Below are 15,533 nucleotides of genomic sequence, written 5' to 3' on the forward strand. Positions count from 1 at the left end.
GTCTGACATCACTCAGTGCGGGGTGGTTTGTTTCAGAGCAATAGCCAATAACCTAAACGTGTGGTGGTCTAATAACTATACCATAGGTTTGATGTGAAAACCAAAAGAGTGAACAGGTGTGAAGTACTTAGAAAAACACTGCACAGAGTTTGCAAAATGAATGCGACCTGCTGTTTCTGTGGCTATTCACGATGCTGAATCTACTCACCTCCACCTCCTTAAAACTGGGTTTGTTTGTTTGTTTCAAAGTACCACGACCTCAATGTGGATACACTTTCCTCTTCCGGTCTCTTGACACGGCCTCTTTCTGGTTTTTCCTCTTAAGTCACCTAAATTCTCCTCTTCTGACTACTTCGCTGGGTCTTTCTCCTCTCTCCAAACTTTCCGTTGTACCCCAGGACCCGACCTTCAGACCACGTCTCTTCCCTCTCCGTCTGCTCTCCCAAACGATTTCACCCACTCTCGTGGATTTATCTCCCAGTCACTTACAGATGCCTCTTAAAACCCTTTACAACTTTACAATTATTACCTCGTTTTTAATTCTTAGGCCAAGCCCATAAGCTAGAGATTGTCTTTATCCCCATTTGAAAGATGGGGAAACCGAGTCACCAAGAGGTTCGGTCACTTGCCCAAGATCCTGCAGCTGGGATTGGAACCCAGACACCCAGGCGACTGGAGTGCGTGCCCCTGACCCCGACTTCCTCGTCTCGGCACTGCTGACATTTGGTGTGAGAGGGGGCTGTACCCGGCATTGAAGGACCTTCAGCAGCATCTTTGGTCTCTATTCAACATCAATGCCAATAGCACACCACTCCCTCCAGTAGTGATAATCAAAAAAAAAAAAAAAAATGTCTCCAGGCATCACCAAATGTTCCCTCGGAGGACATAGTGGTTCTCCCTTCATCCCCACTCTCGAACCCACAGCCCCACCGGTAAAGAACCACGCGCTAACCACTGCACTGCCTTTCCCCTCACTATCAGAACCCCCCAAGACCCGTCTTCCCCGCAGTCTTCCCATCGCAGCAAATGATACCCTAATTCATGCAGGTGCCTAAGCTACAAACCTCGCCATCAGCCTGCCTCCGTTTGACAGCACCCTCCACCCGACTCCTCCGACCGAAATGTGAGCCAAATCCGCGACACCCCACTCCCGGTCCAAGCCACCGTCAGTTCTCGCCGGGACGCCTTCATCCACCTCCTCCTCCTGTCTCCCTCTGATGACACGTGTACCGCCCCACAGGACGTCTTTAAGCCGCCTGTCTAATTAAACCCTCCAGCGACTTCCCACCCCATTTAAATTCCGCACACACATCCGCCCAGCCGCTCCAGTGAAGCACCTTCCTCCCAAGCTTCACTTTCCACCGCGCTGCCTTCACTCACCCACCTCCCTCCAGAAGGTTCTTCATTCAGATCCTTCCCGCTGCAGAGCCTTTGCACGGCCTTTGCCCTCTCTGCCCCGTGCTTCCCAGAGCTAGTCGCCTCCTCCTCTGGCTCTCCGCTCTCCTTGCCCACCCTCCAGAAAGCATGTCCCTCCCGTTCTTCCCCACCCTGACACCTGGTTTGTTTCATCTGCGACACTTATGACAACACGCCGACGTTTCGTCGATTTGCCCGTCTGCTAGTTTACTGTTTGGAATGGGTTGCAAAGGGCCTCCCCTGCCCAATCAGCCCCTGCCAAAAGAAAAGATGCGTCCATGTCAAATTTCTGGAACCTGTGACTGTGATCTGTGACTGTCACTTGAAAAAAAAAAGGTACTTTGCAAGATGTAAGTTAAGGATCTTAAGATGAGGAGACATCTCAAGGATCTGGAGATAAGGAGATATGTGGGGCTCACCTGGATAATCCAGGATTTACTGGGGTATATCCTACATCCAATACCACATGCAATGGGCATGTCACCTCCTCCAGGAAGTCTGCCCTGATTACATCCGGGAGTTCCCTCCTCTCCACTCCCACAATGCCCTGGGCTTCACTCACCCATCGTTGAATGTGTTACACCATGAGAGACACAGACAGACACACAGGAGAAAACCACGTGAAGACAGAGCCACAAGCCAAGGAACACCTAGAGCCACCAGCCTCTGGAAGAGGCCAGGAAGAATTCTCCCCTGGAGCCTCCAGAGGGAGCGAGGCCCTGCAGACACCTTGAGTTGAGCCCTGCGGCCTCCAGAACTGTGAGAGAATAAATATCCCTTGTTTTAAGCCATCCCGTTTGTGGTACTTTGTTACAGCAACCACAAGAAACAAGTAAATACACCGTCCCTCTCCCCCACGAGGCCATGAACTCAGAAACGCACGGACCATGCCTGTCGTATTCCTTCCCATAACCCGGGCAATCAGCGCAGCGCCTGTCACTGATGACAAAATAAACGAATCTTCTAACTGGAAGAAACCTTTCCTCCCTGTTCCCAGCCAGTAACTGTCAGCTCTCTTTGGATCTTCCCCAAGATAGGGAGCTCACTCCCTCCAAAACAGTGATTTTTTTTATTTTTTTTCACCCAGGGAGATTCCGCCTCCCAGGGGACGTTTGGAAACATCTGGAGACATTTTGTGGACACAATGGCGGGGCAGAGGTGCTATTGGTGTCATGTGGGTAGAGGCCAAGGACGCTGCCAAACATCCTACAATGCACAGGACAGCTCCCAGGACGGAAAATGATCCGGTCCCCAATGTCAACAGTATTGAGGTTGAGAAACTCGGACCTAAATATAGTCCTTGATGCCAGTATAAACATCAATTGCTTCCTGACATCTTATTCCCCCTTCTTCTGGTAACAGTCCCTCAGTTTCCCCTGTGAAGCCACCCCACCCCCAACTCAAGGAATGGGCATGTGACCCTGGTCTGGCCAATCAGAACAAAGTATTCTCCTGGTGACAGCAATTGGTTCAGGAATGGACATACGACCTCCGCCCCCACAAAAAGAATCATGTCCAATAAAAGAGAATCTTAGAATTTTGGCTCGAGTGACTAGAAAATCAACCTTCCCATTTTCCACTGAACTCCGAATTGTGGAAATATAAATTTGGATCAGCCGGGCACCTGTATCTGCCTCCATGAAGGGACAGAATGACTCAGAATGGAGGAAGACACACAAAAGACGGCAGAGTTAAAAGATAGAGCAGCAGCGAGGAAGGGAGTCCTGAGCTATTGTCTGCACCCCTGGATCCAGCCAGACCTGAAGGAATTCGTTCCTAAACTTCTCAGGTATGTGAACGAATAAATATTATTTTTGACCAAGCCAGTGTGGTTTGGGTTTTACGCCACAAGATCTAAGACTCTTGACTGAAATTTCTACAGAACGAGTTTAGAATTTCCTCAAACCTTAAACTTCTCCGACTGAGCACTCAATTTATTTCTTCCACAGTCCCCCGAGTGACCTGACTACCAAATTCCTCCTCAGACCGCCATCCCTGATCTCAAACAAAGACCATCCATCTCTACAACGTGGTAAGATCTCTAGAAGCCCAGCTATGCCCTTCCAGCACACTCTCATGGCCTGCCCACTCCCTGAGGGTTAGCAAAGAAAACACCCCCTCCAATAGATCCCAACCTCCCACACTCAATTAGCATGTCACCTCCTCCAGGAAGCCCACCCTGATTGCATCTGGGAGTTTCTCCCTCTCTGCTCCCATTGGTCACTGAATGTGTTGCACTGTGTTGCAACTGCCTATTTCCTTATCTATTCCCATGAGTTGCATGAAAGCCCGTGTCACATTCATCGTGGAATTCCCCATCACCCAGCACACAGCCTCATACAAAGAACTATCTACGAGGTGGGTGGCATTATTATTACTAGTAGTATTACTATTATCATCATCATCACCATCCCCATTTTACAGATGAGAAAACGAAAGGTGAGAAAGCTGAGGCACTTGCCCAACATCACATAACTAGGCAGGATTTATTCATGCGATCCGGACCCAACCACCGCTAACCAGCTACCACCAGCTACTAGTAAGCACTCACCCAATACCTACTAAGTCAGAGATCTGTAAACTCCTTCCATAACGAGTCAGATAGGAATTATTTTCCGCATAGCAGTTCCTAAGTACCCAGCTCTGCTGCTGTGGTTTGAAAGCCGCCATCGTCAAAATGTCAACAAATGGGCATGACCGCATATCAAATAAATCCTGTTTACAAAACGAGAGAGCTTGGGCCACGAGTTACAGTTTGCGATCCCCTGGATTAAGGGAATGAATGAAATGAATAGAATCATTCATGCATTTGATAAATGAATAATTCAATAATTAACTGAGCACCTACTATGTGCTGGGAGCTGTCCTGAGGCACTGGGCTTACCATTGTGAACAAAATAGACAAAAATCCTTGCCCTGGCATTCGAGTGGGGGTAGCATTTTACTTATAAGCAAATAAGTAAAAACTATGGTAGGGCAGAGACCAGTAAGTGCTATGGAGAAAAATCAAATAAGGAGGGGAGCGGGAAGTTAGAGGGTGAGGGGACATCTATGATTTTATAGAGGGAAACCAAGAAAAATCTCTCTGATAAGAAATATGAAGGAGATAAGAAAACAATCATGGTGTATATCTGGGGGAAGAGAGAGCACGGAAGAAAGACCAGCAAGTGCAAAGGTCCTGAGGTTGGATTGTGCCCGGTGGGTTCTAGGAACAGTGGTCAGGCCCGTGTGGCTGCAGTGCAGTGAGCGAGGGGGCAAGAGCGGGGAGGGGAGGGCTGAGAGGTGGGCAGACTAAATGCTTAAGCCCTTGTGGGCCACGGTGAGGATTTTGTCTTTTTCTCCAAGGGCAATGGGGAACCATGGGAGGGCTGTGAGTAGGGAGGGGCAGGGATTTCCATCATCCTCTGTGAAATTCCTGTAGGGTGACATTTCCCAGCCCTGGGCCCACAGAGGAGGTTAGTGAACACAACAGAATGGAATGGAAAAGAAGGCACAGCGCCAACTGTTGACCCTCCCAGGCTTCTGTCTGTGTTGGCCCTAACAGGACGTTGGGAGGAGTTCTTCCAATCAGATCTGCTCCCCACCCAGAACGCTCGTCCCCAATTGAATCCCTCCGCCGGCCGTGGCTCAGGTCCTGCTCGTTCCTCATCCCACTGAGATTTCCTCTAGACCTCCATGTCTTTTTTTTTTTAAAGACAGAGTGTCGCTCAGTCACCCACGCTGGAGTGCAGTGGTGTTATCATACCTCACTGCAGCCTCGAACACCTGGGCTAAAGCAATCCTCCTGTCTCAGCCTCTCGAGTAGCTGGGACTACAGGTGTACACCACCACACCCAGCTAGTTTTTATTATTTTTTGTAGAGATGGGGTCTTGCTATGTTGCCCAGCTCGAACTTCTGGGCTCAAGTGATCTTCTCACCTTGGCCTCCAAAAGTGCTTGGATTACACGTGGGAGCCACTGTGCCCAAGACTGGCATTTCTGAAGCCAGCTAGGCGTTGCCCTGAGGTTCTCAGGCAGTGACTTCTCTGTGTCCACCCAACCCACTTCCTCTTCCTCCCCCGCTCCCAGCTTAACCTCATTCCCAGTCTCTCTTGCAAGTGGATGGAGCCTCATGACTGAGTTTTGGACAGTGAAACAAGAATCAAGGCGATGGTGCCACTTCCAGACCTGGCCCATGACACCCTCCCATGGCAATCTTTCTCCACTAGGAAAGACGTCAAGACTTGGGAGGGTGGTTTCATAAGAAGAAAGGAACCTGGGCCCTGGAGGGACTTTATAAAGTAAGGCCATCCTCTTCCAACCCTCTAGCCAACCCAAACTGAATTGTGATGTAAGAGGTAAACTCTTATTACCATTGAAACAACGCAATTTGTTATAGCGGCTGACATTACCTACCCCAACTTCCATACCATGGCCTACAGGCAACTGAATGAAATCAAATTAACAAAAATAATGACTCCCATGCATTTAGCACTTGCCGTCTATATCTGTCACCGTGCTAGGAATTTAACTTACCTTATCATGTTTAACTCTCTGAGATAAAGGTGCTATCAACATGCCCGTTTTATAGATACAACATTCAGGGATCAGTTAGGTTAAGTAATTTGTTTTTTCTCTGAGATCACAAAACTACTAAGTACCTGACTTGAAATTCAAGACAGCCTAATATATAAAGAGCTCCCAAAAATCAATAAGAAAAAAGGTCAGTAGTTCTAGAAGGGGACAATATTAGTGGGCAAATGAGAGGAACAGATATTATTTCGCAGAGAGAAAATATAAATAGCTCTTAGACACAGGAAACAAGGCTCAGCCTTGCTCAGAATAAGAGAAAATGTAAATTGAGCCATAATGAGGTTCATTTATCACCCATCAAGCTGGCAAAACTCCCAAAGTTTGACAACGGAACAGTCTGTCAGCGAGGTGGTACTGAAATAAGAACAACTGAGCATTGCCGGTGGTAGTGTAATTGGAACAATCTGTGTGGAAAGAATCCTGTAAGAACAACTTGGCCACATCTACCAAAAACACAAAAGCTCATACACTTTAGCCCATGAATCCCACTTCTGGGCCAGGCACAGTGGCTCACGCCTGTAATTCCAGCACTTTGGGAGGCTGAGGCAGGAGGATCCCTTGAGGCCAGGAGTTTGAAACCAACCTGGGCAACAGAGCAAGACCCCATCTCTACAAAAGAAATTTTTAAATTAGCCAGGGATGGTGGTGGCACCTATAGTCCCAGCTACTCGGGAGGCTGAGGCAGGAGGGTCGCTTGAGCCCAAGAGTTCGAGTTTGCAGTGAGCTGTGATCATGCCACTGTACTCCAGCCTGGGTGACAGAGCAAGACCTTGTCATTTAAAAAAAAAATTATCACATGGATATATTGCTCATGTGTAAAATAATAATAAATATGACGGCAATAGTAACATGGTCGTGCACCACATAAGGCTGTTTTGGCCAATGATGGACCACATATATGATACAATGGTGGCTCCATAAGATTATATATAATACAGTATTTTTACTTTACCTTTTCTACGTTTAGATAAGTTTAGATACACAAATACTCACCACTGTGTTATGGTTACCTACGGTGTTCAGTAGAGTAACCTGCTGTACACGTTTGTAGCTTTGGAGCAATAGGCTGTACCACATAGCTAGGTGTAAGTGCAACTCTGTGATATTCACACAGTGATAAAACTGCAACCTCAAACTCCTTAAGTTAAGGGCTGGGGACCTTAACTTCATCTGGGCCCCAACACTTGCTCCCACCCTGAGTCTAATCAGCCCCCACATCCTGGTGGATTTTCGCCACAATCTTTCCTTTCTTTTCCACTCCCTTGGCCTTCAAGTTCCAGCTCTGCAGCAGGTTGTGGACTTCAAGGAGGGTTGTAGCTGCAGCTGTTCATAATGGCATCCTGCTCTCTCTGGGCCTCAGATCTCAGAGGGACCCACCGGTTTGGAGACTCGCTCCAATCTGACCTGCCCTCATCACTCCCACCAGCCAGGCCAGTCACCGCCCTGAATGTATAGACACGGACCACAGGGCCTTTGCACTGGCAGTACCCACCGCCTGGGACACCCTTTCTCCAAATCCACAGGGCTCCTTCCTCCACTGTCCCCAGGTGTCTGATCCAATGTGACCTTATCAGTCAGGCCTCCTGTATCCCCCTATTCAAAGGTGCCCCCCATACACTCCCAAGCCTCCTTTCCTGCTTGGATTCCTCTACAGCGGGAGGTACCACCTCCTGACTATGTGTACGTTCCTGTATTTGTTCACTTTCGACCTCCCCCGCTAGAATGCAGTCTCCTCAATAACAGGGATTTGCATGTGTCTTATTCCTACTGTCCCCAGCCCCAAGAACAGGGCCTGGCTTGTGTTGTCATTGTTGGATCATAGGATGGATGGATGGATGGGTGGATGGATTGATGATGGATGGATGGGTGGATGGATTGATGATGGATGGATGGGTGGATGGTGGGTGGATGGATGGACGGTGGGTGGATGGATTGATGATGGATGGATGGGTGGATGGTGGGTGGATGGATGGATTGATGATGGATGGATGGGTGGATGGTGGGTGGATGGATGGACGGTGGGTGGATGGATTGATGATGGATGGATGGGTGGACGGTGGGTGGATGGATGGATGGGTGGATGGATGGATGGTGGGTGGATGGATGGATGGTGGGTGGATGGGTGGATGGATGGATGGTGGGTGGATGGATGGATGGTGGGTGGATGGGTGGGGATGGATGGATGGTGGGTGGATGGATGGATGGTGGGTGGATGGATGGATGGTGGGTGGATGGGTGGATGGATGGATGGATGGTGGGTGGATGGATGGATGGTGGGTGGATGGGTGGATGGATGGATGGTGGGTGGATGGATGGATGGTGGGTGGATGGATGGATGGATGGATGGTGGGTGGATGGATTGATGATGGATGGATGGGTGGATGGTGAGTGGATGGATTGATGATGGATGGATGGGTGGATGGATGGATGGTGGGTGGATGGATTGATGATGGATGGATGGGTGGATGGTGAGTGGATGGATTGATGATGGATGGATGGGTGGATGGATGGATGGTGGGTGGATGGATTGATGATGGATGGATGGATGGATGGTGGGTGGGTGGATTGATGATGGATGGATGGGTGGGTGGATGGATGGATGAATATGTTCTTTCCACCCTCTTCCCTGGAAACAACTGAGCACAAGTGAGGAACTCTGAAAAGAAAGAGAGGAACTTGGAAGAACTCTAATTCCAGCCTCCACATCTTTACGTATGCCATTGCCCCGTGAGGAGCACCTTCCCTTTCCTCTCTCTGCCTTTTCACGTAGGCCATTCATGGACCCACCTTAAATCTGTTGACAGACAGACACCCAGACACCCAGAAAGTTTCCTGTGGCACCTTCCTCTAGCATATTGTCAGTACCTTTCAGCTTCCTACACATATTCCCACGACATACCACGTACAGGGCTGAGCTTCACAAGGAGATAAAATGGGCAGGGGCAAGAATGAGGCCCCTCCCAGATGGGGAGGGTCAGGGTATACCCCTGCCCTGCCTGGGGCCTGACACAGATGAGCACAGGAAGCCAGTACAATGAGAAAACTCCTACTTACTCTTGAAAATCCTAGCACAAATGTCCCTTCTTGCATAAAGCCCAGTTTCTCCAGGCAATGTCCTGTCCTCACCCCACGGCTCCCAGCCCAGACCACACAGGGTCTCCCCTAGTCTGGGAGCATTTGGAGGGCCAGGCCTTACATCTGCTCCCCTAGAGATCAGTGCCACACACCCTTGCCTGCGTCAGAAAACCGGCTATAGCTCAGACACACACAGGAGTGGACGTTCATCCTTAAGTCCCTCCACTTTCCCGTTAGCTGCTATTGAATTATCACAGGGGACCTTGACCCCCCACCAGGTCTGGGGTCTGGCAGGTCCCGTGGCTAGTTCCTCATGCCCTGGCAGCCAGAAGGAGCTCAAGTAGGTGTGAATAAATGTGGGATGGCCTGTGGCCAGAGGGGCTGTGTGTGGGGTGGGTAGGGTAGGGTGTTTGGGTTCGGGGGCTCCCTCCTCCTTTCGGGGGCACCCTCCTCCTTTCGGGAAGCCCTGCCCAGGCTGAGGAGGGGTAAGCCCCTGGCACTAAGGAAACAGGAGGACCAAAGGCCCACCCACCTCTTCCACCAGTGGCTCTGCCCCTGGAAACCCCCCAGGGACCACCAGGAGCAGTTACTTCTCTTTCTCCCAGCTGACACCCCAGAACAGTGAGGCGGCCATGCCCCAGCCAGCCTCCTCCCACCCGCTGTCCCAAGGAGGCCCTCTCCCAAACCATGGATCCTCAGGACAAGACCTTCGTCCTAGAGGAATGGCCAGAAGGCAGCTGTCCCCGCAGACCCTCAGGCAGGGCCGTGTCCCTCACACCCCAGGACAGGCGGGGCACAGCCAACCCCCCTCCGTTCCCTGTTCCCACCCAGCCGCTTTGGGCACCCAGACAAGGTGCTACAGAGACAGGATCCAGTCCCCATAACCACCCCCACCCCAACCGCATTCAAATAGGGATTTGAATATATTTCCTGAGCCAGGCGGGGGCGGCCACAGTCAAAATCCACCTCACCACTCAGCCCCAGCCCAGAGGAACCCGGTCCCCTGCAGAAATCCCTGCAGAGAGTGTAGCTCTTCTAGACTGCAAAACCCCAGGACCCGCTCTCGGAGCCCAAGACCAGGCCCTTCTGCAATGTCGCCCACCTGGGATGGATGCGGAGGGGAAACCCATAGCCCCCTACCCGCCCGCCCCACGCTGCCCCAGACCCAGGCAGGAAGCCAAGAGGAAGGAAGATGTGAGGGGAAGGAAGGGGCCCAGGGCCCCGGAGGAGGAGACACATGTGGGGGAAGAAGTCGGTGGAGGCCCCTCCCCCACAGCCAGAATCTGGGGGTGTGTGTGGGGGGAGAAAGGATTCCAAAACCTCAGGCCACCCAGGGGGTTCCGAGGCACCCCCAGGACTGACCCCCCAGATGGCCCCATACATATAGAGGCTTGAACCCCACCCAGTAAGGTCAGCCTGGGGCTTGGGAGAGTTAACCCCTTGTTTGCCAGTTCTCAGCCTAGATGCAGGGCAGCTCAGCCCATTAACCCATTCAGGGGGCTCGTTAACCTTTGGGGGGCACCCCAGAATCTCCGAGTGTTATCACCCACCGTGAGCCAGCCCCAGACCTCAAAGCACACCCCTCGCCACCCCCGCCCACCCCCTACTTTGCTGGGCTAGAGGTGGAGTGCATTAGGAGGGCCTGTGTCAGCCAGGGGCGTCCCCCACCTCCACCCCTGGGCACGTCGGCCAGCGCCGCGCTCACCTGAGACATCTGGGGCCGCAGGTTGACCTCCCGAAGGTTGATGGCGTGGGGCAGCAGGTTGTTGAGCAGCTGGCACAGAAGGACTCCATCCCGAAGGGCCTGCGCCAGCTCACACACCTGAGCCCCCTCCCAGGTCACACGGTGGCTGGGCGGCAGCACGCGGCACTGGATCAGCCAGTGGGTACACTGGCGCCACAGCTCCATGGCTGCTGCCTGCCCGGGCGGGCCGTGCACCCTCGAGGCCTCCACCGCCCACCCGCCCGCCCGTGGAGCGACAGCTAGTGCTACCACTTCCTCTTCTTTGCCTGTAACTGTCGCCCTGGGAGGGGGTGGAGGAGGAGCCGTGGGGTGCAGGGGAGCACCTGCAGCCCAGCTCCACCCCGCGCCTTCCACACTGGATCTGGCCTCTCTTTCCCCCACCAGCTGGACACAGACGTGGGCACCGGGCAGTGGGGCGCTGGGGGAGTCAGGCTAGCTAGACCGGGAGCCCGGCTGCCTTCCTCCACGTCCAACCCATCGGCGCGATGAGCGGTGCCGCCTCTGAAACATACCCAGAATCCACCCACTTGTCACCTCCTTTTCTGCCTCCGCCCTGCTCAAGCCCGCGATCACTGCCTAGACCAGCGCATTCACCTCGGCCTGGTCCCCTGACTCTATCTAGCCTGCGCCGCGCCTCCCACAGTCTGCTCTCCCTGCAGCAGCCAGAGGGCGCCTGTGAGCACCTGAGTCGGGTCCCCAGCCCTCCTCTGCCTACAGCCCTCCATGGCTCCCACCTTCCTCAGTGTAAAAGCACAAGTCCTCCCTGCAGCCCACCAGGTCCTGGACAATCTGCCCCCATCACTCCCCTGCCCTCCGCTACTCCCTCTGTCGCCTGCGCTCTCTCTGCTCCAGCCACAGGGGCCTCCTCGATGTGCCTCCAACACAGCAGGCGTGGTCCTGCCTCTGGGCTTTTGCACGGGCTGTGTCCTCCACCTCAAGCAACTTCTTGGCTAACTCCCTCACCTCCCACAGGTCTTCCCTCCAATATCACCTTCTCATGAGGTCCTCCCCAATCTCAAATCGCAGCCTTCCCCCATCCCATCCCCTCCCATCCTACCCACCTCTATCTAAGCCTCTGTCATCCTCCAACCAACCGGATATTCATTATACTTATTTCTTTATTGTCTCCTTAGGAATTTGTGATTCTTTTGTTCACTGCTAGCCCCTCCCCCACCCAGCACCTGGCACATACCCATAAATATTTGTTGAATGAATAATAAAAAAAAAAAAGATTGAAAGCTCTATTGGTTCCATCTCTGATATCCCAAATCCATGTTTTTAACATCCCAACCGTGGCCACCCAACAAATCCAAGCCAGTATTATCCCTCTCCTTACAGATTGTGATAGTGTCATTCATTCATTCATTCATTTAACAAACATTTACTGTCTTCGTAGCCCTTACGTTATAATTATTAGCTGAAATTATCTTCACTACAAGGTCTCTTCCCCCACCCACTTTCCACCCAGCTAGGCGGTAAGTAGCCCCCTCCCCCTCAATCTGACCCGCTGCCCGCCTCGGGGTTTCTTTGATAATTCTTGTAACCACTAAGAGGCGCTAGACCCCTTCACTGGACAGGCCCCTACCCTCCTACTGTGCCCAAACTAGGCAGGATGGTGTTCAGGTTGAAAAACTCTTGACCCTTCTGAGCCAGGAGTCTTTTCCATGTTGGCAGGGAGCTGGGGGGAGCCCAGCCTGGAAATTCCCTGCTTTGCCATCCTCCAAGCACCAAAAATTCACCCCCAAGCATCTTTGGCTCTCTTCACATCACTTTCTTCATCTGTAAAATGGGTGAGTAACTTCCACAGCACGGAAATATCCTCAGGACCAGAGATAGCGGCAGAAGCGAGGCAGACAGGATAGCGCCCCAGGGCTCCGGTTTCGAATCCCACCTCGACCACTCCCGAGTTGGGTTAACTTGGGCAAATAGATGGCTTCGTTGTCCGGTGTCTCAGTTTCCACATCTGGAAAATGGGGATGATGAAAATAGCACCTACCACCCTCGTAGGGTGGCCTAGGTTAAGACTATTAATAAATACATTGAGGAAGGCCGAGCAAGCAGAATAGTCCTGGTATACAGTAAGCGCTCAGTAAATGCTAGCTGCTGCGGCTACAGCTTTCAAGACTGTTAGGATGAGCCCTTATTAATCAACGTGGCCCCCTTTCCTCGTCTCCGGGCATCGTGATGGAAGCCCCTCCACTTCCCTCCCACCTGGGAAACCACCTGAGGGCTTTGCCCTCAACAACCCCAAAGGTCCGCCCAGCACGAGCAACGTGCTGGCTCTGGAGGAGGCTGTCGTGTCTTCCCGCATCTCCCTCCACAAAACCCGCCACCCCACTGGGGCTCCTTTCCGGGAAACCCACGGGGGCAGTCTGGAGGAAGCGCCTTCCTCTCTGGGACGTCACAGCCGCAGCAGCCACCCCTGTCCAGGCCTGAGAGTCCCAGGGAGCTGCCCCGCCCCCACCCGGAACCCTGGGGACGGGGGTGGGGAGAGAGACATTACCCCCACCCCACAGGGGTCTAAGGGGGTTCTCAGGGGCGGGACTAGGAAGGGGCGAGGGTGCAAGTGGGCTTGGCCAGTCGTGGGCGGGGCTACGTTCAAGGGAGCGGGGCCGTCGGAAGGAAGGGATGCGCTGAGTTCCCCGAAGGGGCAGAACATGGGAGAAGAGGTACATTCCAGAGGGGGCGTGGTTAGTAACCAAAAAAATGTCTAAGGAGGCGGGGCGGGAACAAGGGGCGGGGCGAGAGCCTGAGGGGTTAGAGTTGGAGGCGGGGTCTGTGTGGGGGCGAGGTCTGGAGAGGGCGTGGACAGGTGACAGGGCTCGGTTCCCGCTAGGTGCGGCCCGGGGGAGGCGGTGCGTGGCTGGGGCGGGGACGGGTGGCGCTGTGGGCAGCGGCCCGGAGCCGCAGAGCCTCAGGCTTCCGCCTGGCCCCAGGCTCGTGGGAGCCCCGCGGGTCCCGCCCTGGTAAGTGGAGCCCGGGCCCAGAGATCAGGGGATGACCAGGGTGGGGAGTCCTCTCTGTGCAAGGCGGGCCAGCGGCTGTCAGGGAGGATCTGCGGGGATCTGCCTCCACGCGTCCGCGGACGTGGGAGAGGTCGCAGAGGGAGCGAGTGGGTGGGTCGCCGTGCGCCACGCATGTCTGTGTAGCCAGGTGTATGTACCTGGGCGTGTGCTTCTGGGTGTGTTTCCTGTGCAACACCGAAAGCCTCTGTTTCTGTTTGCATGAGTGATCTTCTTAAACCGTGAATCAGATCGTGTCCCTCCTTCACTTAAAACTCCTCCAAGACTCCCCATTCCGTCCCGCTGAGCTTAAAATTCAGGGTGGACCAGTTCCTGCGTGGCCTCCCCTGCTGGTCTCCCCAGCCTCACCTCCTCCTCTCTGCTCCTCGTTCCTTGTGCTCCAGCCACACCGGCCTCCCTGACGATGTAAAATATTAAAAAGCAAGCTCCCGGTCTCTGCGCTTGCTGTACCCCCCACCTGGACTCCTGCTCTAAATCTTTCCCGAACCGCCGCCTTCTGCACTGGGTCTCAGTTCCCATGTCACCTCCCGGGAGAAGTCTGTCCTGACTTTGCTATTTAAAGCGGCCTGTCCACCCCCCAACCCTTTATCAAATCTCTCTGTCTTAGCACCTTCATTGATTACTCTTAGAAATTATCTTTTTCATTCATTGCGCGCTTGTCTGTCTGTGTTGCGGAGCAGAGTGCGTGTGAGCTCTGGAGGGCAGGGCGGGGTGGTGCGGGGCTTTGATATCTTTAGTGTCATTGTAGTTCCAGGGTTAGGACCGAGCCTGGCCACAGTGAGTGCTCAACCAATCAATGTTTGCTCAGTGTCAAGTGTTGAGTCCTCGTGTCCGTCTGTGTCCATGTTCTCTATGCTGGTGTTCCCCCACCTCACCCCCGCCACGCACACGTGCGTCCCCCAACTAACAAGTCGTGCCACTGTCCCACATTGGCCCTCCCCACTAAAGGGGACTCGAGACAGAGGAAATTGGGGTTGGCAGTGTCTAAGACCAAGGCTGGGCCTGGCCCAGCCGGCAAACAGGAAGTGCACGGCATTCTAAAGACACACCTGACTTCAGGTATGCAGCGCCTGCAGCCAGCTCCCTGCATGGGTCCCTGCCCAGCTCAGCTCTCCACCCCTAAAGCTGCTAGGGCTGGTCTGGGAACTTCCTGCCCCTTCCAGGCCGGCAGCCTGCTGACTCAGGAGGCTGGAATCCTGGTGCTATTTCCCTGTAGACCCCTCCAGACCCGGAAGACCTTGGGGGATTAGAGTAAGAAGCAGATTCTCCTCCTCCCTCCCATCCAGAGCAATTTTCCCCACCAGACACTTGAGATACATGGGCCCTGAGACCTCCGAGATGATCAGGAAACTACCAAAATGTCTGAGACCTAAATTTGACCATCATAATATTAATAACAAATTGCACTGGCTCCAAAATATAAGAAAAATCTGCAAATGCCAAATTGCTGTTTGCTGTCGTTGCTACAAAATGTGACCTTTTCACGATCCGAACTGTGGTGTTAGATTCTAAAGCAACGCATGGGCTAGGTTTGCCCACATCCTGAGAATCCCTGAGTGTGCACATAGACTGATGAGAAGCCTTGGATGTTTGTTAAGGTAAATTCCTACTGCCTTGAATGTTTTTTTGTTTGTTTGTTTGTTTTTTTACCCAGAGAGTCACCGGGCTCACTTCCTCAAAATCCTACCTGGCCACGTTATCAA

General features: G+C 53.0%; 1 protein-coding gene across 1 annotated transcript in view; it reads right to left on the reverse strand.

The window, feature by feature from the left end:
* The window catches only part of VAV1 (vav 1 guanine nucleotide exchange factor), a 65,690-nt gene extending 54,615 nt beyond the window's left edge, over window positions 1-11,075 (reverse strand). The window contains exon 1 of the mRNA XM_012646119.1: window positions 10,769-11,075. Within this exon, the coding sequence (XP_012501573.1) occupies window positions 10,769-10,972 (204 nt within the window). The 5' untranslated portion in view covers window positions 10,973-11,075. The remainder of the gene's footprint in view (window positions 1-10,768) is intronic.
* Window positions 11,076-15,533: the final 4,458 nt, after the last annotated feature.

This window comes from Propithecus coquereli, unplaced genomic scaffold (assembly GCF_000956105.1).
Source record: "Propithecus coquereli isolate 6110/MARCELLA unplaced genomic scaffold, Pcoq_1.0 Scaffold241, whole genome shotgun sequence".
Taxonomy (NCBI): Eukaryota; Metazoa; Chordata; class Mammalia; order Primates; family Indriidae; genus Propithecus; species Propithecus coquereli.